At 35.8% G+C, this 20,928-nt stretch overlaps 1 protein-coding gene across 1 annotated transcript in view; it reads left to right on the forward strand.

Annotated features, from left to right (window-relative positions):
• The window catches only part of mrvi1 (murine retrovirus integration site 1 homolog), a 94,824-nt gene extending 74,969 nt beyond the window's left edge, over positions 1-19,855 (forward strand). Inside the window, exons 16-24 of the mRNA XM_056462358.1 lie at positions 744-884; positions 972-1,103; positions 6,182-6,335; positions 6,421-6,470; positions 9,642-9,758; positions 9,930-9,997; positions 14,023-14,142; positions 16,856-16,975; positions 17,051-19,855. Of these exons, the coding sequence (XP_056318333.1) occupies positions 744-884; positions 972-1,103; positions 6,182-6,335; positions 6,421-6,470; positions 9,642-9,758; positions 9,930-9,997; positions 14,023-14,142; positions 16,856-16,975; positions 17,051-17,291 (1,143 nt within the window). The 3' untranslated portion in view covers positions 17,292-19,855. The remainder of the gene's footprint in view (positions 1-743; positions 885-971; positions 1,104-6,181; positions 6,336-6,420; positions 6,471-9,641; positions 9,759-9,929; positions 9,998-14,022; positions 14,143-16,855; positions 16,976-17,050) is intronic.
• The last annotated feature ends 1,073 nt before the right edge of the window (positions 19,856-20,928 follow it).

Consider the following 20,928-nt stretch of genomic DNA (forward strand, 5'->3'; position numbering starts at 1 on the left):
TTTAAAATATATTTAAATAAAAAAACACTTATGTTAACTTGGTAAAAATCTTAGAGGTTTTTTATTTTGGGAGCAAAGTGAATTCCTTGTTATTGACACAAAATCAATAAAAATTAAACAAATAGATGACATTAAATCATGGGTCTATGATGATTTGGCATGTTAACTATAATAAGCTTGGTGTTTTAGTATCCTTTCTATTATGTATTTTTTCCTAAAGGTTTTAATTTAATCAAAGTAGTCTTGACTTAAAAAATCAGTGGTAGATAATAAGGGCACGACAATTGTCTGGTACTCCAAAAAATTCCGATTATAAGCTTAAGCTATCAAATTAATCATAATGATAATGTTACTATTTAATGTTATATGAATGCAATCATGTCAGTTTTAAACTGTTTTACTATTTAACAAGTTTGCGTACATAGAGATTTTCTTACTTTTACTCCATGCTTGCTTTTTTTTCCTGAAAAATCTTTTTTATGAATGATTCATCTGATATGAATTCATACGAAATCACCACCTCATAAAAGAGTTATTAGTTTTCCTGTGAGAGATGGTACCATTATATCACAGTTTTTATAACAACATTTTTTATGACTTCTGCGTTTATCTGCTGTGCGTGAGATTTATTGACTTTAAACTTGTTAAACTGTACTGTAGGATCAGCTGAGGACAATTGTTTTGACAAATACTTAAGCGTATATGTACCTTTTGTCTCCTTTTTTTCTGTGTTTTTCCTGCAGAATGCTTTTGTTCAGCTGTCTCTGGCCTTCCGCAACGACAATTACACGCTGGAGTCAAGGCAGAAACAGGCGGAAAGAGAGCGCAACCTGACCGAGGAAAACCTGGAGAAGGAACTGGAAGAGTTTAAAGGCACCCTCAAGGTTAGATCTGAATGCAAAAGAGTTTACACATGCACACTTTTGAAGTAAACTGAAATGTAAAAGATATCTGTTGACTTTCATTTCCAGGGCACTGTGTCATTGTGGCAGAACGTCGAGCAACGGGAGTTTTACCAAAACCTCTTAGAGACCATCGCTGTTTTGCACCGTCTGACCATCCGACTCTCCAGCAGGGCTGAAATGGTGGGAGCCGTGCGGCAGGTGAGATGATCATCATAAACTCTTGTCAGCTACTTAAAGTGCGGTTTCATATTGCATTCATTTAAAGGACAAATGAAATCAGAACTAACCATACTGATTTTGTTAGCTTACATTGCTAGTTTTGTGGTGAACAATTCCTCTGTACATGTCATTAAGACTAACAAATGGATTGACCTTGTAATCTCAAATTGAAATCTGAAAATGCACTTCCTGTGTGTTTTTCAGTTAAATTGTCAGATTACGTCTGTTTGAGGTAGTGGGCGTGGCTAACAATCTTAACCACTCCCCTCCAACTGTCACTTTTGACAACAAACAGAAACGGTGAGGAGAACGTGTCTGTTAGGTTGTAATAACTCTCCCCAAACCCTTTTCCTGATCTTTCTGAATGAAATGCCTACTTTACTACATAGAATCAGCCCTCAGTACAAAAAACAAAGCTACGCCCACTGTTTTCTCATTTAATATTCTGTTTCTCTAGGAACTGCATCACAATACGAAGAAAAAAAAACTGTCGCAGCCTCTGGTTCATGTGGACTGTAAGAGACATGCTAAGTTAACATACTTATTTATCTGAAAAAACAATGCTTGAGTCGGTTATTCTCCTTTGAAAATGTGCGTTCCGTGTTGGAATATCTGTCTTTGTGTTGGTCGGTGTAACTCCGCCCACTGCCTGCTGAACCAATTATATTTCAGCACCTCAGGTTGCCTTCATTTTTAAAGCCCGCATGAACTTGAAGCTGCCACTTTTTTTCAAATTGTGACCCAGTTATTACAGAAACGGAGTATTAAATGAGAAAACAATGGGTGTGTCTTGTTTTTTTCTACTGCGAGCTGATTGGATGTAGTGAAGTAGCCATTTTATTCAGAAAGATTGGGAAAAGGGATTCCGGGGGAGTTTTACAACCTAACGGACACCTCCTCTTCAATACTTCTGTTTTTGTCATGCTGATAGTTGGAGGGGTGTCGTTAAATATGTTAGCCACGCCCACTACCTCAGACAGACGTAATCTGAGAATTTAACTGAAAACAAACAGGAAGTGCATTATTTCACACACAAAGTGCTCAGTGATGTTTAGCTGGGGAAATCCTGTCATGTCCATCTGATGGACATTTTAACATCTGCAAAAATATTCCTGTGCAGATTTAGTTTGTTTGTTTGTATACTTCATTGTCCCCTAAGGAGCTGATCATATCGAACGTGCTTTTTGTGTTGAAAGGCTCATCTTTTGAATGGTTTACTAATGGTGCGCCTCGCATTTTTGCTATTGCGCGTTGTGCGCTCACAGTTGAAAAAAAGTAAACTCCGTTATTCAAGTTATCCAGAGCTGTATGACTTTACAAATCTTGTATATCACAATATTATTAAACATTACAATTATAATATCAACAGCAATACTCGCGCACAATACTCCAGCTGATTTGTTGCCTAGCGACCCACTTATTTTTTTCTTATCAACCAAAAAGGCAGTGTGGTGCGCTTCGCGTTTTTGGAACGTAAAAGCGCGTTCGGTGTGATCGACCCCTAAGGGGGGATTTTTTGTGGACTAGTATGAGTATTTCAGCATAGCTTGATACAGTAAAGAACTAAAAACATACACATAAAACACATACATAGACAAACGCATTCACTTCTTATTAGTGTTCAATTGTCTGATCGACTATTGTTGAATAAAAGAGTTTTTTAAACATATTCCGCTTGCATCGAGGAAATCTGTATCTTCTGCATGAGGGTAAAAGATCGTAACATGGGAAAAGTAGATGAGATGGATTGCTCTTTTCGCTATATTCAAAGTGCATTGCTCATACTGTATAGAGTCTGAGTGCTGGTAAAGGATTTTAGTCCTATAAGTTTCATAGCAATTCTGACAATATAAAAAAAAAAAATTAACTAATAAAAGTAGATACATGGTTTTCTTATCAACACTATTAATCCATAATCTACACAAAAAATAAAGCCTTTGGTGGAGTTTTCCCAGCATAGGCTCATTGTAAAAACGTAGCCCTATATACATTTCTGGAGGTCGCGAATTATAGTTAGATGTACATATGGCTGCATTTCTTCTTCAAAACTAATGCTATGGGGCAGTATGACGCCGTTCCTTTTCGCGGGCGGACTTAAGACGCAGAGAGGAGTAGAACACGACTGGGTTCAAATCCCGTGAAGAACGGTTCCAGAAAGCAGGTAAGACAAAAACAGAAGCCGACAAAATAAGATAAACAAGTACATAACAAGTTGAGCAGGGCTTAATTTGTGCCTGAACAAACCGGATCCGGCACCGCTAAAATCTGACCTGAAACATCATTTTACCGATCCCCCTCCTCACATGCATCCTCTCCACCCCAGAACCCCCCCAGCCACCACACCGGTTGCCCTTTTTCACTTTCGTTCGTGACACCACCCTCCCCGCACTTCACTTTCATCCACAACACTGTCCCCCTTCTTCAATTTTGTCCACAACACCCCTCTCTCCTCTGATATCATGCTGGATCCCGTACCCTGATCTGTTCCATAAACTCGTAACTTGAATTTATATGTGGTAGATTGTGGTAAATGTGTTAAAATCCGAAAACGTGGTAAAAATTAGACGAGAGCTTTTCTTTTTCTGGATTGCTTTTGAAAACTATCAGTTGGGTTTAGGGAAGGCGGTGGGCGGGTCAGTCAGTGCTTTTGAAAACACTATTGGTAGGGTTTAGAGGAGGAGGAGGGTGGGTCAGTCAATCAAAAAGACCAGCAGGTGCAAATGGCACTTGTGAGAGAAATTTGAGATCTGAAAAAGCGTACAAAATGGCCTCTAGTAGATTCGCGAAAACAAAACCTGCAAAAAAATGTATCTCCTGGGTCGTATTTGGCACTCTCCGGAAATGTATATAGCGGTACATTTTCAGAATGAGCCTGGGTTGAGTTTTTTACAGATCCAATTTCGCTCCTGTTCATGGTCATAATGTATATTCACCATGTTGACCAACAGAATTTGGTTTGAAAGTGACTGCTATGTGTTCTGGGCTTTATGCGCTTCTACACTGTTGACAATAAACAGACATTTTGACATGCAAAATTTGGCTCAAGTGACCGCACCTAATGCCCCTCATTTCTGTTCTTAGAGTAGAGAATGCATTAGATAGGAATGTTGGTTTTCCAGAAGATAAGATACGTTTGTAATAGATTTAGATGAGTGTCATGCTTGCCCTTGGGTTAATGCACAAGCCAAAATAAACCACAGAAACGCTCAGCAGTACGTCTGTTGCGAGTGGCGACACTGTTAATATTAAGCCCTGCATGGGTTCCCTGCAAGTTCTGTATCATCACCTTGCTCTTTCATCCCCATTAATGATGACTGATGATACAAATAATATTGAGGCCATCGATGCTGCTTTAAAATCATTGTATTAGCATTCTAAGTTCATTTATTTTAGTTGACTATTACTATTAAATCCAAGTCAGGTATCATGTCAGTCTTGTTGGCTTTAAAGTGCCACATTGATTAAATTGGTTAGTTTATTTTACAGTGTAACTATTATTTTACTAATTTAACTTGATACTCATTTTAGTGAGGAAGATTTATTAAGTACATGTGCTTACATGTAATTACATGGGTGGGGTTAGAATGTGGGTTAGGTTTAGGATTAATTACATGTAGTTGTGCGTAATTCATTGTAATTACTATAGTAAGTGTATGGATCACGACTACTACATCACCTTAAATTAAAGTGTTACCATTATTATGGTAGCATTATTTTTGACTGATAATTTGCTTTATGACCCTGAATCAACATACTTTCTGGTTTAACAATAATATTAAACAGACATGCAGCTAAATATATTAATTCCAAGTTTGATAGATTATCCTTTTATTTGAAGAAAAATGTGCGATGAGTTTTTCACTCCAGTTATCTTCGTCTTGAAGTTTCCCCCCTTCCACCCCTACTTCCCACCCTTTTTTCCAATAGGGCGACACAGTGGCCCAGTGGCTAGCACTGTTGCCTCACTGTTGCCTCATCGGGCCAGTTGGCATTTCTGTGCGGAGTTTCCATGTTCTCCCGTGTTAGAGTGGGTTTCCCCCAAGTTCCCCGGTTTCCTCCCATTCCTCACTCATGCGAAAAAGCGGCGCATCGAGTATAAACCAGGCTTTATACCGTGCTTTATACTCGACGCGTCCGCTAGTTCTCTTGAGTGCGCGCGGCGAATGTGACGTCATCGCGGAGTTTGCAGAGGTGCGCTTTGTGTGCTCACAACATGATTTCGGCTGGTAGAGCGCATGTTTTTTTTTTTTTTTGAGGCTCGAGCGAACAGCGCCACATTTGATTTGAGTTGAAAATGAAGCACTACAGACATCTTTATGATCCGTGATTATAGAGATAACCAGATAATCAATAATTCTTGGCTAAAAATTGCAACAGCCGTGGGACAGGCGGAAAGTTTTTGTTTAAAATTTGGAAAAACCTGAGGGACAAGTTTGTTATAGCCAAAAGAGGCCAAAGCAAAAGTGGAGACTCGGGAACACAATTACAGAAATATGTTTTTCCACTAGTCATAGGTTTAACACTGATTTATATATTGCAATTTTGAATTTAAAACAATTTAATAGTAACAAAACTAAAATTAAGGAACAAATAATTTTTTTGATAACTGGAAAGGAATATTTGAACCTATCGGTTTACAATACTGAATACTGATGGCCTGTTTTTCTAGGCTTTATTGGGGATAATGTTCTTTTGACAGCTCCCTGTCGTTTTAAAGAATATCTTAACAGCGAACACGTCAAGTATAAAAGCCTCATCCGTTTTGCGAGGTGCACGCACAGTCAGCGGAGGTCCACGATGCGGCTCCAGGCGGAAGTATAAATCCAGCTTAATGGTGCCTCTATGGCAGTACCATGGGCAGTACGCAAGGAAGGAGACTAAAAGCTGCTATGTGATTGTCTAATACATGCTTCACGTGACCAAGTTAGCATTACAGGACTTCCAACAGTAGCAAATACAGACATTTTCATCATTTTCATTTAATCATTATGAAATGGAGATGCACTGTACACATTGGATTGTGCATATGCTGATTTGTATTGTAATGCTTCTGGCAGGAAAAGAGAATGAACAAGGCTACGGAGGTGATGATGCAGTATGTGGAGAATCTGAAACGGACGTATGAGAAGGATCACGCGGAGCTGATGGAGTTTAAGAAGCTCGCCAACCAAAACTCCAACCGCTGCTATGGGGGCTCAATGGACACTGGAGGTAAAAGAAACAGTTTTCAGGCCATCATCGAGTGCTTCAAAAGCTGCCCTCCTCCCTAATGTGTTATGTTTATTTTTTACTTCAGATGAAGGTGTTCCACGCTCATCAAGATCCATGTCTATGCAAATGGGAAAGGTAGGCCAAGGAAAAACCTTATGTTATAACTATAAGTTATGTACACATTTACAATACACATAAGTTATCTACAAATTTACAGTTAAATTTGCGTATTTCATTAATTTATAGAATTATAACATCGTTTTAGAGTACTAACACAACACATTATATATATATATATATATATATATATATACAAAGTAAAATATACTGTTAACAAAGTTACAGATTTTTACTGTAGCATTTTTACAGTTTTTTTATCGTTAATATTACAGTAATTTTTTTTACAGTTTATGTGCACTGTTTAAAAAATCCACACAATTTACGAGGGGAAAAGGCAACTTTACCATTAAAAATATGGTATAAACCGTATAATAATTTTCTACATTTTATTGTAAACTACCGTATTTCATTAATTTAAAGAATTAAACACCAGCGTTTTAATGCACTAAAACTACACATCATATATATTAAGGAAACATACTGTTAACAAAGTTACAGATTTTTACTGTAGCATTTTTACCGTTTTTTTACCGTTAATATTACAGTAAATGTTTTACAGTTTATGTACATTGTTAGAAAAATCCATACAATTAATGAGAAAAAAGGCAGCTGTGGTTGCCAAAACTTTACCATTAAAAATATAGTATAAAACGTAAACATTTTTACTCAATTTTACAGTAAATTTTTACTGTATTTCATTAAGTTATAGTATTACACACCAGTGTTTTAGATTACCAACACTACACATTATGTATATTAAAGAAACATACTGTTGACCATGTTGCGAATTTTTACTGTAGCATTTTTACAATTTTTACTGTTTTTTTTATTTATTATTATTTTTTTTAATAAAATTTACAGTAAAAAAATTAAAACAGTAGCGGTGGTTACCAGAACTTTGCCATTAAAAATACAGTACAAATGTAAAATAATTTTCTAAATTTTACAGTAAACTACCGTATTTCATTAATTTATAGTATTACACACAAGTGTTTTAAAGCACTTAACACTACACATCATGTATATTAAGAAAACAGACATTACCAAAGTTACAGGTTTTTACTGTAGCAGTGTTACAGTTTTTTACCGTTAATATTAGTCAGTTTTTACAGTTTATGTACACTGTTCAAAATATCCATAACATTTACAGTGGAAAAAAAGGTAGCTGTGGTTGCCAGAACTTTACCATTAAAAATATGGTATGAACCGTAAAATATTTTTCTCAGTTTTACAGTAAACTACCGTATTTCATTAATTTATAGTAATACACACAAGTGTTTTAACTTTTTTACAGTAATTTACCGTTGAAATCACGTAAAATTTACAGTAAAAACAGCAGCTGTGGTTACCAGAACTTTACTATTAAAATATGGCAGAAGCTGTACAGTATTTCTATAAATTTTATGGTTAACTACCATATTTTATTAATTTATAGTATTACACGCACTGTTAAAGAGTACTAACTCTACCCAGCATATATATTAAGGAAACATACTGTTAACAAAGTTACAGATTTTTACTGTAACATTTTTACAGTTTTTACTGTTAATATTAGTCATTTTTACAGTTTATGTACACTGTTAAAATGTCCATAGCATTTGCAGGGGGAAAAAGGTAGCTGTGGTTGCCAGAACTTTACAATTAAAAATATGATATGAACCATAAAATATTTCTCTTAGTTTTACAGTAAACTACCGTATTTCATTAATTTATAGTAATACACACAAGTGTTTTAAAGCACTAACACTAACCATCATATATATTAAGGAAACATACTGTTGACCAGGTTGCAGATTTTTACTGTAAATTATTTACAGTTGTTTACCGTTGAAATTACATAAAATTTACAGTAAAAAACAGCAGCTGTGGTTACCAGAACTTTACCATTAAAATATGGCAGAAACTGTACAGTTTTTCTATAAATTTTATGGTTAACTACCATATTTTATTAATTTATAGTATTACACGCAGTTTTTAAGAGTACTAACTCTACCCAACATATATGTTAAGGAAACATACTGTTAACAAAGTTACACAGTTTTACTGTAACATTTTTACAGTTTTTACCATTAATATTAGTCAGTTTTTACAGTTTATGTACACTGTTAAAATTTCCATAACATTTACAGGGGAAAAAATGTAGCTGTGGTTGCCAGAACTTTACCATTAAAAATATGGTTTGAACCGTAAAATATTTCTCTTAGTTTTACAGTAAACTACCGTATTTCATTAATTTATAGTAATACACACAAGTGTTTTAAAGCACTAAAACTACAGATCATATATATTAAGGAAACATACTGTTGACCAGGTTGCAGATTTTTACTGTAAATTATTTACAGTTGTTTACCGTTGAAATTACATAAAATTTACAGTAAAAAACAGCAGCTGTGGTTACCAGAACTTTACCATTAAAATATGGCAGAAACTGTACAGTTTTTCTATAAATTTTATGGTTAACTACCATATTTTATTAATTTATAGTATTACACGCAGTTTTTAAGAGTACTAATTCTACCCAACATATATGTTAAGGAAACATACTGTTAACAAAGTTACACAGTTTTACTGTAACATTTTTACAGTTTTTACCATTAATATTAGTCAGTTTTTACAGTTTATGTACACTGTTAAAATTTCCATAACATTTACAGGGGAAAAAATGTAGCTGTGGTTGCCAGAACTTTACCATTAAAAATATGGTTTGAACCGTAAAATATTTCTCTTAGTTTTACAGTAAACTACCGTATTTCATTAATTTATAGTAATACACACAAGTGTTTTAAAGCACTAAAACTACAGATCATATATATTAAGGAAACATACTGTTGACCAGGTTGCAGATTTTTACTGTAAATTATTTACAGTTGTTTACCGTTGAAATTACATAAAATTTACAGTAAAAAACAGCAGCTGTGGTTACCAGAACTTTACCATTAAAATATGGTAGAAAATGTACAATATTTTTCAAAATTTTATGAAAACTGGAAACTTTATAGTATTACACACCAGTGTATATTTATACTATACATACTGTATATATTTATTTATTCTTTTTACTTTTTTCTCCATGGTGTGAACATAATTCAGATGAATTTAAAAATATATTATGTTTCAGATATTGTGTTTTTTTGTTTGTTTGTTTGTTTGTTTGTTTGTTTGTTTGTTTGTTTGTTTTTTATTAAGGCTTTGCCGAGACGGAGAGTCAGTGTGGCTGTAGTCCCCAAGTTTAATCTCCTGAACATCCCCGGGCAGACGCCAGCCGCTGGCCCCAACATCACACCCGGTGCTCTTCCTGTGGTGGTAAGTCTCAAACACACAGCCTTGTCAGCAGACACGTGTAACTAATGATGCTTTATCTACATGCTTCCTACATACCATTTTATCACCGTGACCACTGAAGGCCACCAAGACTATTCATCAAAGTGAAAGCTTCAAGATCTTTCACGTGATTGTGTTCTGCTGTTGTTTTAGTGTGAGGCGAACACCATTAAAAATGGCAGCTCCTCAGATCCAACACAACAAGATGTGCCTGACAAACCGTAAGTCACTGCCTTTCTTTGTGCAGCCACATATGAGTTAAACCAAGATATGATTTAACGATATTAATATTGACTCAGTGGATAGCACTGTCACCTCACAGCAAGAAGGTCGCTGGTTCAAGTCCCGGCTGGGCCAGTTGGCCTTTCTGTGTGGAGTTTGCATGTTCTCCCCGTGTTTGTGAGGGTTTCCACCACAGTCCAAAGACATGCGCTATAAGTTAATTGAATTAACTAAATTGGTTGTAGTGTATGAGTGTGTATGTGAATGAATGTATGGGTGTATGAGTGTGTGTGGAAATACAAGAGTGTATGGGTGTTTCCCAGTACTGGGTTGCGGCTGGAAGGGCATCCACTGCGTAAAACATATGCTGGAATTATTGGCGGTTCATTCCGCAGTGGCGACCCCTGGTAAATAAGGGACTAAGGTTGAATGAATAATGTAAATTAACATACATCAATATAATATTTTCTCTAAAACACAGACACACACATTGTTTTATTTATTTATTTATTTATTTATTTATTATTTTTATTTTTATTTATTTATTTTATTTATTTATTTATTTATTTATTTATTTATTTATTTATTTTTCTCAAAAGTGCTACCTTTTCACTGGCTTTTTTGAGTCACTATTTACTATTCTTTTGATAATCATACTGACTTTTTTGTGGAAATAAAATTATTACTTAATGTCCTAAAATAAATGTAACTTTACAACATTAACTTAAATATACATGCTTCCATTAAAATGTCTATTAGCTAAATGTGCTATTTGTAGCTCTACATAACACAATGAATCTTTTTGTTTGCAATGTTACCACAGGAGTATTTGTGAGTGTTTAAAAACCCTGGGCAAAAATCCTGACATTTTCAGTAGTCAGGAAAACATGTCTGTGATTAGCTACATTTCTCAATGCTCCAAAACCAACATAATAGGCATGTAAATACACTACCTGACAAAAGTTTTGTCATCGATCCCAGTTGTAACAGCAACAAATAATAACTTGACTTCTAGTTGATCGTTTGGAAAAGTGGCAGAAGGTCGATTTTTCTGATGAATCATCTGTTGAACTGCATCCCAATCATCACAAATACTGCAGAAGACCTAATGGAACCTGCATGGACCCAAGATTCTCTCAGCAATCAGTTTGGTGAAGGAAAAATCATGGTTTGGGGTTATATTCAGTAGGGGGGTGTGCGAGAGATCTGCAGAGTGGATGGCAACATCAACAGCCTGAGGTATCAAGACATTTGTGCTGCACATTACATTACAAACCTCAGGAGAGGGCAAATTCTTCAGCAGGATAACGCTCCTTCTAATGCTTCAGCCTCCACATCAAAGTTCCTGAAAGCAAAGAAGGTCAAGGTGCTCCGGGATTGGCCAGCCCAGTCACCAGAAATAACCATTATTGAGCATGTCAGGGGTAAGATGAAGGAGGAGGCATTGAAGATGAATCCAAAGAATCTTGATGAACTCTGGGAGTCCTGCAAGAACGCTTTCTTTGTCATTCCAAATGACTTTATTAATAAGTTCATTAAAGTCATTGAGGAGATGTATGGATGCAGTCCTCCAAGCTCGTGGGAGTCATATACAATATACATTCTTTTTCTTCTGCACCATGACTTTATATTCTATACTGGATATTATTTTGGTTTAGTGACAAGACTTTTGTCTAAGCAAAGTCAGACCTTACTGTCCTAATTAAAGAATAAAAAATCAAGGCATGATCATATTTTATTTTGGTGATATAAGCATAATCTAGAGGCCTTTGCCTTTCATATAAGCCACTTCTGATACCAAATGATCACCTAGAAGTCAAGTTATTATTTGTTGTTACTAAAACTTGGATAGGGGACAAGACTTTTGTCATGTAGTGTATACATCGTTGACTACAGTTTTAAGGTAACAACACTCGGCAGTGATGTTGAATATAAAATCCTCACACAGGAGGATGTAATCATGTGAACATGATTTCTGCAGGAGTCCTATAGGATGTAATGAAAAGCACAACTCCCATGATTCCACCACTCATCTATACTGGAGCCATCAAAATACACCTTTGTTTGTTGTGAATATGCACCCTCTAGTGTCAAAAATAATGCACGGAATTTAAAGGAACCATTGATGGCAACTAAGAAACTTTATTTTTATGAGCGTACAGCAAGACATGGCCTGTTTAATGCTTATAACTTGCACAACCTTCACGGTTTTTTCAGTGTGCTTAAAATAGCCTACAAAAATCTCATCTGCAGTCAGTTTTACATCCCATTTTGTCATTAAATCTAAACATTTGGACAGAAACATTTGACAAAAACCAGTCATCAGTGTCTGACCGTACTGTTTTAATAAGAAAAGGCAGAGAGAGAGAGAGAGAGAGAGTCACCATACTGTCACATCCAAACATCAGGATTTAACTCAAATGCAGACAATAACACTCTAAAGCCAGTCATGTTAACCCCTTATAATCCAAATCAAATATCACCAAAATTCCTATAGTACTTTAGAATGTTAAATCTACTTAAAAAATAATGTCAAAAGGTTGACAAAATACAGTTCATATTCTTCAAAACATAAGGGGGCGATCTTGTATGATCTTCAATGGAAAATAAATGTCACTTGGTGGTCATGTTTGGGAGCTTAACAATAAAACAAAGAGGTAGAAGGTTACATTAAATTTGAAATAACTTCTAAATTTGAAATTGAGGTTACCATGGGCCAACTTTGGCCCGCGGGCCCTAGTTTGGGCAACTTTGATTTAAAGGTATAGTTCACCCAAAAATGAAACGAGTTCAAAGGGTTAAGTAAAACTAAAGTTAAGCGCTTTTATGTTATCCAAGATGTACAACATACTGTAGGCTCACTCTGAAAACGTAGCCCTGAATGCATTTCTGGAGATCGCGAATTATGTAGCCAAATTTATGTAGGCAAATATGGTTGCATTACGTCTCTAAAACAAACACTATGGGGCGTTATGACGGCGTTCCTTTTCGTGCTACCAGTTGATCGCTTACCTCTCTATGGACAGCTTTTCCACTGTTTGTCCAGTTGGGTCACTGTGTACGTTGGTGGACCTGAGCGCAGAGCGAGTTGACGGTGATGACAGGGTTTGAATCTGGCGAAGAACAGTTCTAGAACGCATGTAAAACAAAATGGCAAAACATAAAATAAACAAGGAAATAACAGGGTGAGAATGTGGTAAAATTTGAAAAAATGGTACAAATCAGGCTGCCATGAGGGCTTTTCTATTTTTGGATTGCTATTGAAAACACTGTTGGTTGGGTTTAGAGAAGGGTGTGAGCACTAGTCAATAGGTGCTTTATGAAAACACTATCGGTTGGGTTTAGGGAAAGGGGTGGGTGAGAGTATCAGTTGGTCGGTCAGTCAGTCAGTCGACAGCGGCCTCTGATGGATTTACGCGAGATCAGTAGGCACGAATGTCACTCGTGAAAGAAATTTGACATCTGAAAAAGCATACACAGCGGCCTCTGGTGGATTCGCGAAAACAAAAACTGCGAAAAAACATAGCTCCTTGGATGTATTTGATGCTCTCCAGAAATGTATGTAGGGGTGCGTAATCAGAATGAGCCTGGTTTGAAGATGTAGGTGACTTTTTTCTTCAGTAGAAGATTTCTAGATGAATCCATAGTCCTTGGTGATTCATATAATAGCAGTGAATGGACATTTGTTTTTGTAGATCAAAATGAACCCATACAAATGAGTCCAATAGCCATGTTTTAGTTCTCTTTAAGTTGAGCATGTCATATTGATGTCAGAAAGTTGGGGTGACAGTTAATGGGTTAAGACCTCCCGAAGGACATGTTTAAACAGTTCCTGTCTCACCATGTTCACCATGTTTCTTTCCCTGGCATTCAAATCTCTCCATTAGGCCAAAGGTTATTACTGTTATTACCCATGGATGGTTAATGAAAGCAGAAAGCAGGTTTGATAGTTCACACACATCTGCGTAATGGCAGTTTTTTTTATTGCTTCATCCCTGTCTCTTCTTTCCTATGTGAAACAAAGCAGTGGAAACCCTCTGACGGAACAGGAAAGTGAAGCAACGCCAACCAAAGTTGTGTGCAGTCCAGAGAAGGTTACAGAAGAGATCAAAGCCAAGATTGAAGAAGAAGCATATAATAAAGGGTAACACCCTTGGCACTACACTCGATCTGTGTGACCCCCCGCTCACAAAACAATAGCAGTTCAGATGATTAGATAGATATCACACAGTTGCATAATTGCAAAACATTCTCAGTAAGTGGTGGCATTTTTAACACTTGTTTTGGAAACTAACCATACTTGAAGAATATTAGGAATCAGTTAGTTAATATTCTGATTAGTTAATGTAAATGTAAAATAATGTAATGTATAATGGGGTTGTTAATAAGGGAGTTTTAACTCTCAGAGCTTTCAAGATGTGTTTTCATATTCCACATAGTAAAATAGATAATCAATTTTATTAGTCATAATGTAGTCAGTAAAGTTATAATAAAGTTATAATAACAATAAAGTTATTAAAATTAAGTTTTTCAGGTTTCAACTGAACTTTTTGGGCTCTATTTTGAAGATCCATGCGCAAAGTCCAAAGCGCAGGGCGCAAACGCATTAAGGGTGTGTCAGAATCCACTTTTGCTATTTTAAGGACGGAAAAATCCACTTTGCGCCGTGGTGCATGGTCTAACAGGGTTGAGCTTATTCTCTTCATGAGTTATAGGTGTGTTTTGAGAATAAACCAATCAGAGTCTCATCTCCCATTTCCTTTAAGAGCCAGTTGCGTCATGCCATAGTGCATTTGCTATTTACATGGCAGACTTTGTAAGTGGAAAAACTGAACACTTCACTTGAGAGAAAACAGTTAAACAAAGCATTTACAGCGGGGGAATGAGAGATGAGCCTCATCATTATTTACTTTCGCTTTCACTCTCATGGATAGGGAGATGTGTTTTAAACACAGATATCCATTAGCCTATAGATAATTAATTTCGCTTGTTAAGTGCAAAGATTTGTTTCAAAACTATTTCTAAATTCAGATCTAATTTCCATCAAACGAATAAATGAACAATAATAACAAAACTGGTGATTACACAATACTCTGATTAGTTGTAACCAAATATGGGGTTGCAAAAAGGTTTTTACCCCCATAATGTATTTAAAATCTGTATACAGTTTTGTAATGGGGTTTTGCAAATTTGAACTTCTTTTGAAATGTGTTGTCAATCAATCAATCAATAAACACCATGTTATGTAAAGCCATACTGTAATAAGTAATATTGCCAAAAATGCATTACAACATACTTTTTTGTTACTTTAACTTATTTGAGTAGTCAGGATTATAGTCAGAATAATCAGATTTCATTTATTTTTCATGTGAAGTTTAACCTGATTTTTTTAATCTGTTTGATTGATGTTACTGTAATTGGTGCAACCTAAAAAGTTCATTTTATTCAACTACAAAATTTAATGTATGGTAATTTCTTAACAGAAAAATAATTATATATATACAGGTATATAATTATATATACGAGTAGCAGTGTGATGTATATATATGATATTGATATTGCATTTATACAACAGTTCGATGGCATAATTGTGTATATAACAAAAAAATCATACATGGAGAGTCTCAAAAATCCTTTAGTATGAGGAACAACTTTCTTTCTCCATTAATTCACATCTGCAGCTGAAACCGTTGCTTAAAAACCCAACGTCACTTTAGAGCTAGTATTTGAATGATTCTCTAGCGTAATGTCTAAAGTGATGACAAAACTGGTCATTTTGCTTACATTTTAAGATCTTAAGGCTGAACGGCATGAATGCCATCAGTCTACAGAGATTTCCCAGTATTTTTCTGTTGCAATCTGGATATCACCATGAAAAACCCCAAAAAAGCCAAAGCAGAGCAAACACTACCAGATTACTACGGTATAAATACAGCACTACAACATACAAAAGAGAGAGATCGACTTAGAGTGTCACTTGCCTGTTTTATAATGATTTGATCAGCTGTAGTCTGAAGTTATGCTCAGTTTTTCTCCCTTAAGGACTTATTATACTGTCTCTGTTGCCATCTTGTGGCGGAACGTCATCTGTCTTTGCTCTGCTCAGTATAACAGGCTAATGGCCGGCGAAGCGCTGTATCTCAGAAATTATAAGTATTTGAAAATAGGCACTATCCTTATAAATAAACTGCATAGTTGCAATCTAACGAACTACATTCTAAAAAAAGCCTCAAAAGTACATTATGTTGTCCAACAGCTGCAGTTATTATATATTATATGCAGTCTATTTAGACCTGAAGAATTGTGTAATTACATTCTGCAGAAAATCATTAGAAAAACCTGTACATAAGCTACAAACTTGATATTTTTTTGTGAGAAAAAGCTATATTTAGGAATGATTTATTTATTAATGAATTTATTTGATTGACAAAATGTTTAAATTGGCTGAAATTAAGACAAAATTGCCCAAAAAGGCATGGTTACCTGAGATATTTTATTTTAATAATTTTTTATCATTTATGGAGGATTTCTAACATTGTATAAAATCTACATTTATGTTTACATTTTTAAAGTCTATTAGGAAGTTACATAACGCAATTTCACCGAAAATCATTAAAAAAAACACCTTCTGCATAGACCACTAACTTTTGATATTTTAATGTGCCTAAAAGCTACACTTCTGTATCCTTTTATTTTTTTTACTGTAATTAAGATGACCTAAAATCTTTAAACTGACTGAAATGTGGACAAAAATGAATTAAGCACATAAACTGCATGGTTTCCTGCGCAATGCATGCATAGTTTAGTCTTCCAAATCTGTAGTACTGTATATTAATCAGAAATTACCTTCACTGCAGATACCAAGAAGGACTAAAGAGATGTAAAGAACTGCAGGAGCTGAAGGAGGAGGAAGAGAAGCAGAAGGAGTTTGACGAAGAAGCAAGAGCAAACACTGATAAAGACAGGAAGACTAATAGGTAACTCAGACTTCAACATGCATGTCTGTCAAATCACTTTCAATAAATCCATCCTCATATTGTCTGTTATTTCAGCAGGTTTGAGGAGGCATTAGAGGTTCTTGACCGAATATTTCCCAAATTCTTCCGGCGCAATCGCGTGCTTTGGATTGTCCTCACTCTGTTCTTTGCTTCGTTCATCATTGTGAACGTGATAAACATCTTGAGTAGCCGCTACAGTGACAGCGGAGACACTTCTGCAGAGAAGTCCGCCATCCCAGGTAAGAAGAAGTTTTTCGGACTGAATGTAGGGTCAAAGACTCCCGCCCCAGAATGACTTTATTTTCATCCGCCTTGGAGAAACGGATCATGGAAATCTGACTTTGCAAACACAGATCTTCACGTCAGTCTTTCACACTGCATTCAGCAAAACAGCAGAACTACTTGTTATTGTTTAGGGACCAAGTGTGCTGAGATGAGAAATCAGATTTGTAGTCTACTAAACTGGCACCCTTGGTAAACATGAGCAAAGATGGCTGTGAAAAAGAAATGTATTTACTTTTTAACTCTAACTTATTGTTTGTCTTTTGCTCAAAATATTAACAAAAAATGAGAACTAACAATTGAAAACAGAGCACAGTTTTATCAAACAAATATCTTACCATTTAATACACGTCATGTCTTGATCCATAATTTATTCATTCATTCATTTTCCTTCAGTTTAGTCCCTTAATAATCAGTAGTCGCCCCAGTGGAATGAACCACCAACTATTCCAGCATATGTTTTACGCAGCGAATGCCCTTTCAGCTACAACCCAGTACTGGGAAACACCCATGCACTCTTGCATTTACACACACACTCATACAATATGGTCAATTTAGTTTATTCAATTCACCTATAGTGCATGTCTTCGGACTGTTGGGGAAACCGGAGTACACTGAGGAAACCCACACCAACACGGAGAGAACATGCAAACTCCACACAGAAATGCCAACTGGCCCAGTTGGGACTTGAACCAGCTACCTTCTTACTGTGCTGCCCCTTGATCGATCATAGATTGTCATATAATCCATCACACAATTCAACTGCGATGATGGAAAGAAGCTGGGGTCAATCGTTTGAATTTATTTGCGTTAAAGAAATATTGACGCATTAATATTTTCAGATTTAGCACATGGTTTAATGCATTGACATTGACAGCCGTAATATATATCTAATGGTATGAAAGAAATGTATTTAATAAATGATATGAGAATCTGGTGTTTCTGGACCAAAAGTAAACCCAGAGATGATTGAAATCAGTGTTTAGGTAGCTATCCTCTGATATTTATTTATTTTTTGCTCAAAATAGTAAGATGTGGTGTTGATAAGATTGTTCATTTCAGTATTTACCATATTATTATAAATCTTGATATTTAATGTGTCATTTACTGCAATAAACAGAAATCACATATTGTTGTCATTTTTATGGTTATACAGCTTTGATGCTCTTTTTCTCAGAAGTAGATTATGCGATTTTAGCCAAGGGTTTCAGACAGGGGGTCACACACATACGTTTAATCAATAGGATAAGCTTTTTCCATTTTCCTCGAAGGTCTTGTGACTGAAAGGCATGGCACGATGGGTATTGATGGTTACAATGGTATATGGTTTGGTAGATGGTTAGTTTGTGTAGTGCGACATGTTTGTGTGTGGGAGCATTCGCCATGTTGCCCCGACATTAAAAAATTCAATAAAATTTTGGATATGGCTGTATATCAGCACCAGTAGGGGGGCGTGCGTTGGCTCGAGGCCGCAGGCCGAGTGCCTTAGTTTCCCACCAGTGATGATATACAGCCATATCGCACTGCTACTCGTCTGATATTGCGTACAGTTCGATGGCTTAATCGTGTATATAAAAAAGAAAATCAAACACGGAGAGTCTTAAAAACCCTTTTGTAAGATGAGTTGACCGTCAGAAAAGCGGAAACTATTGCTCATTCATCAATGTCACTTTAGAGCTAGTATTTGAATGATTCTCTAGCGGAATGTCTAAAGTGATGACAAAACAGGTGATTTTGCTCACATTTTCGGATTATAAGGCTGAACAACATGAAATGCCATCAGTCTACAGAGATTTTCCAGTATTTCTCTGTTACAATCGGGATATTACAATAATTAACCACGAAAAAGCCAGAGCAAAGCAAACAATATCAGATTACTATGGTATAAATACAGCACTACAACATACAAAAGAGAGAGATCGACTTAGAATGTCACTTACCTGATCTGCAATGATTTGTTAAGCTATGTTTTGGAACGTACGCTGAAAAATGCTGTTTTTCTCCCCTGAGGACTTATGCGATCTCTGTCGCCATCTTGTGGCGGAACGTCAATCATCTTTGCTCTGCTCTGCTCAGTATCTCCAAAATTATGAATATATAAAATAGGCACTATTCTTTAAATAAACTGCGTAGTTGCAATCTAAACAACTACATTCTCAACTAAAAAAACCTCAAAAGTACATTATGTTGTCCAACAGCAGCATTTTTTGTCAAGCTGTAGAGTGTCTTCTGCTTGCCACTCATGTGGGCAGAGTAATACACAAGGGTGAAGAGGTTGTACGAGTGCTGATAATACTTTAATATCTCATGTCTATCAGTCAATCAGATTTGAGAACCAGACAGAACTGTTGTGTAAATATATATATGCAGATATATGCATAAACACAGACACACACAGAAAAAGATTGTTGAGCTGCAATTTCAATCTAATGAACCTGGTGTTTGTCTTTCCCTCAACACATTGTCAGGAGGAAGTTTAAAGTGACCAACAAAACTTCTGAAAATCACAGCTGGAGAATTGCTGACGTTAGTTGCATCTTTGTGTCAGAAATTTTCCAAAACGTCAGTCCTACATCACCACAATTCATTTTAATTGTTATATATATATATATATATATATATATATATATATATATATATATATATATATATATATATATATATATATATATATATATATATTTTTTTTTTTTTTTTTTTTTTTTTGTTGTTGATGTTAATACTGTAAGCAAAAGATGGGGAGGTAAAAAATGAAAACTTTTTTTTCCACTGAGTCTTTAATCGTATTTATCAAGGGTGCCAAAAATGAGTGGAGCGCAATGTAAATTGATAAGTTCTATTACTTGAGGTTAGGAATGTTTTCTTATTAAGGAGAAATGTTTTATGAGGCTAATGTCACATTTGATATACAATTATACCACTTAAACCTTACAATTAAACTTCTCAGGTTTCGTGAAATTCTATATTTGAAATATTAAGTACGATATTTAATACAGTATGTTACCGTTGTCTATGTTGTTTATTTGAATTGACATTCCAAGGTAGATCCTAAAGTGCAATATTTTGCAACTGGTAGTTGACGATTGTGTGTGTGTGTGCGGTTGTGCCTTCAGAGCACTGATTTTTAATAGTACAGACTTTTTCACAATTTTGAAGAGCACTTTTAACTAGCATGAAAGACTTCATATTTGCACATGTGTGCTTGTGTTTACTGTGGTGCCACTTTGTACCTTGTAATAAAGGTGTTTAAAAATCAGACGTGGTTGTTTCTAGGGTACGTGTGGGATTTATTTAACTTTTTCCCGTTAGAGGAAACGAGTTTGAGTCTCAAACGAAAATCTGGGTGCCTTTACAGTGCAAAACATCCAACCCAGGATTATTGGGGATTTGTACCACTGTATACATTTCTGGAGAGTGCAAAATATGTCCCAGGAGCTAAGTTTTTTTGCAGTTTTGGTTTCGTAAATCCACCTGAGGCCACTGTGTATGCTTTTTCAGATCTCAAATTTCGCATAAATCCAGAGGCCACTGTCGACTGACTGACTGACTGACTGACTGACTGACTGACTGACTGACTGACTGACTGACTGACTGACTGACTTACTGACCGACCGACCGATTGACTGATTCACCCTCCTCCTTTGTTAAAC

Source organism: Danio aesculapii, chromosome 7 (assembly GCF_903798145.1).
Source record: "Danio aesculapii chromosome 7, fDanAes4.1, whole genome shotgun sequence".
Lineage (NCBI taxonomy): Eukaryota > Metazoa > Chordata > Actinopteri > Cypriniformes > Danionidae > Danio > Danio aesculapii.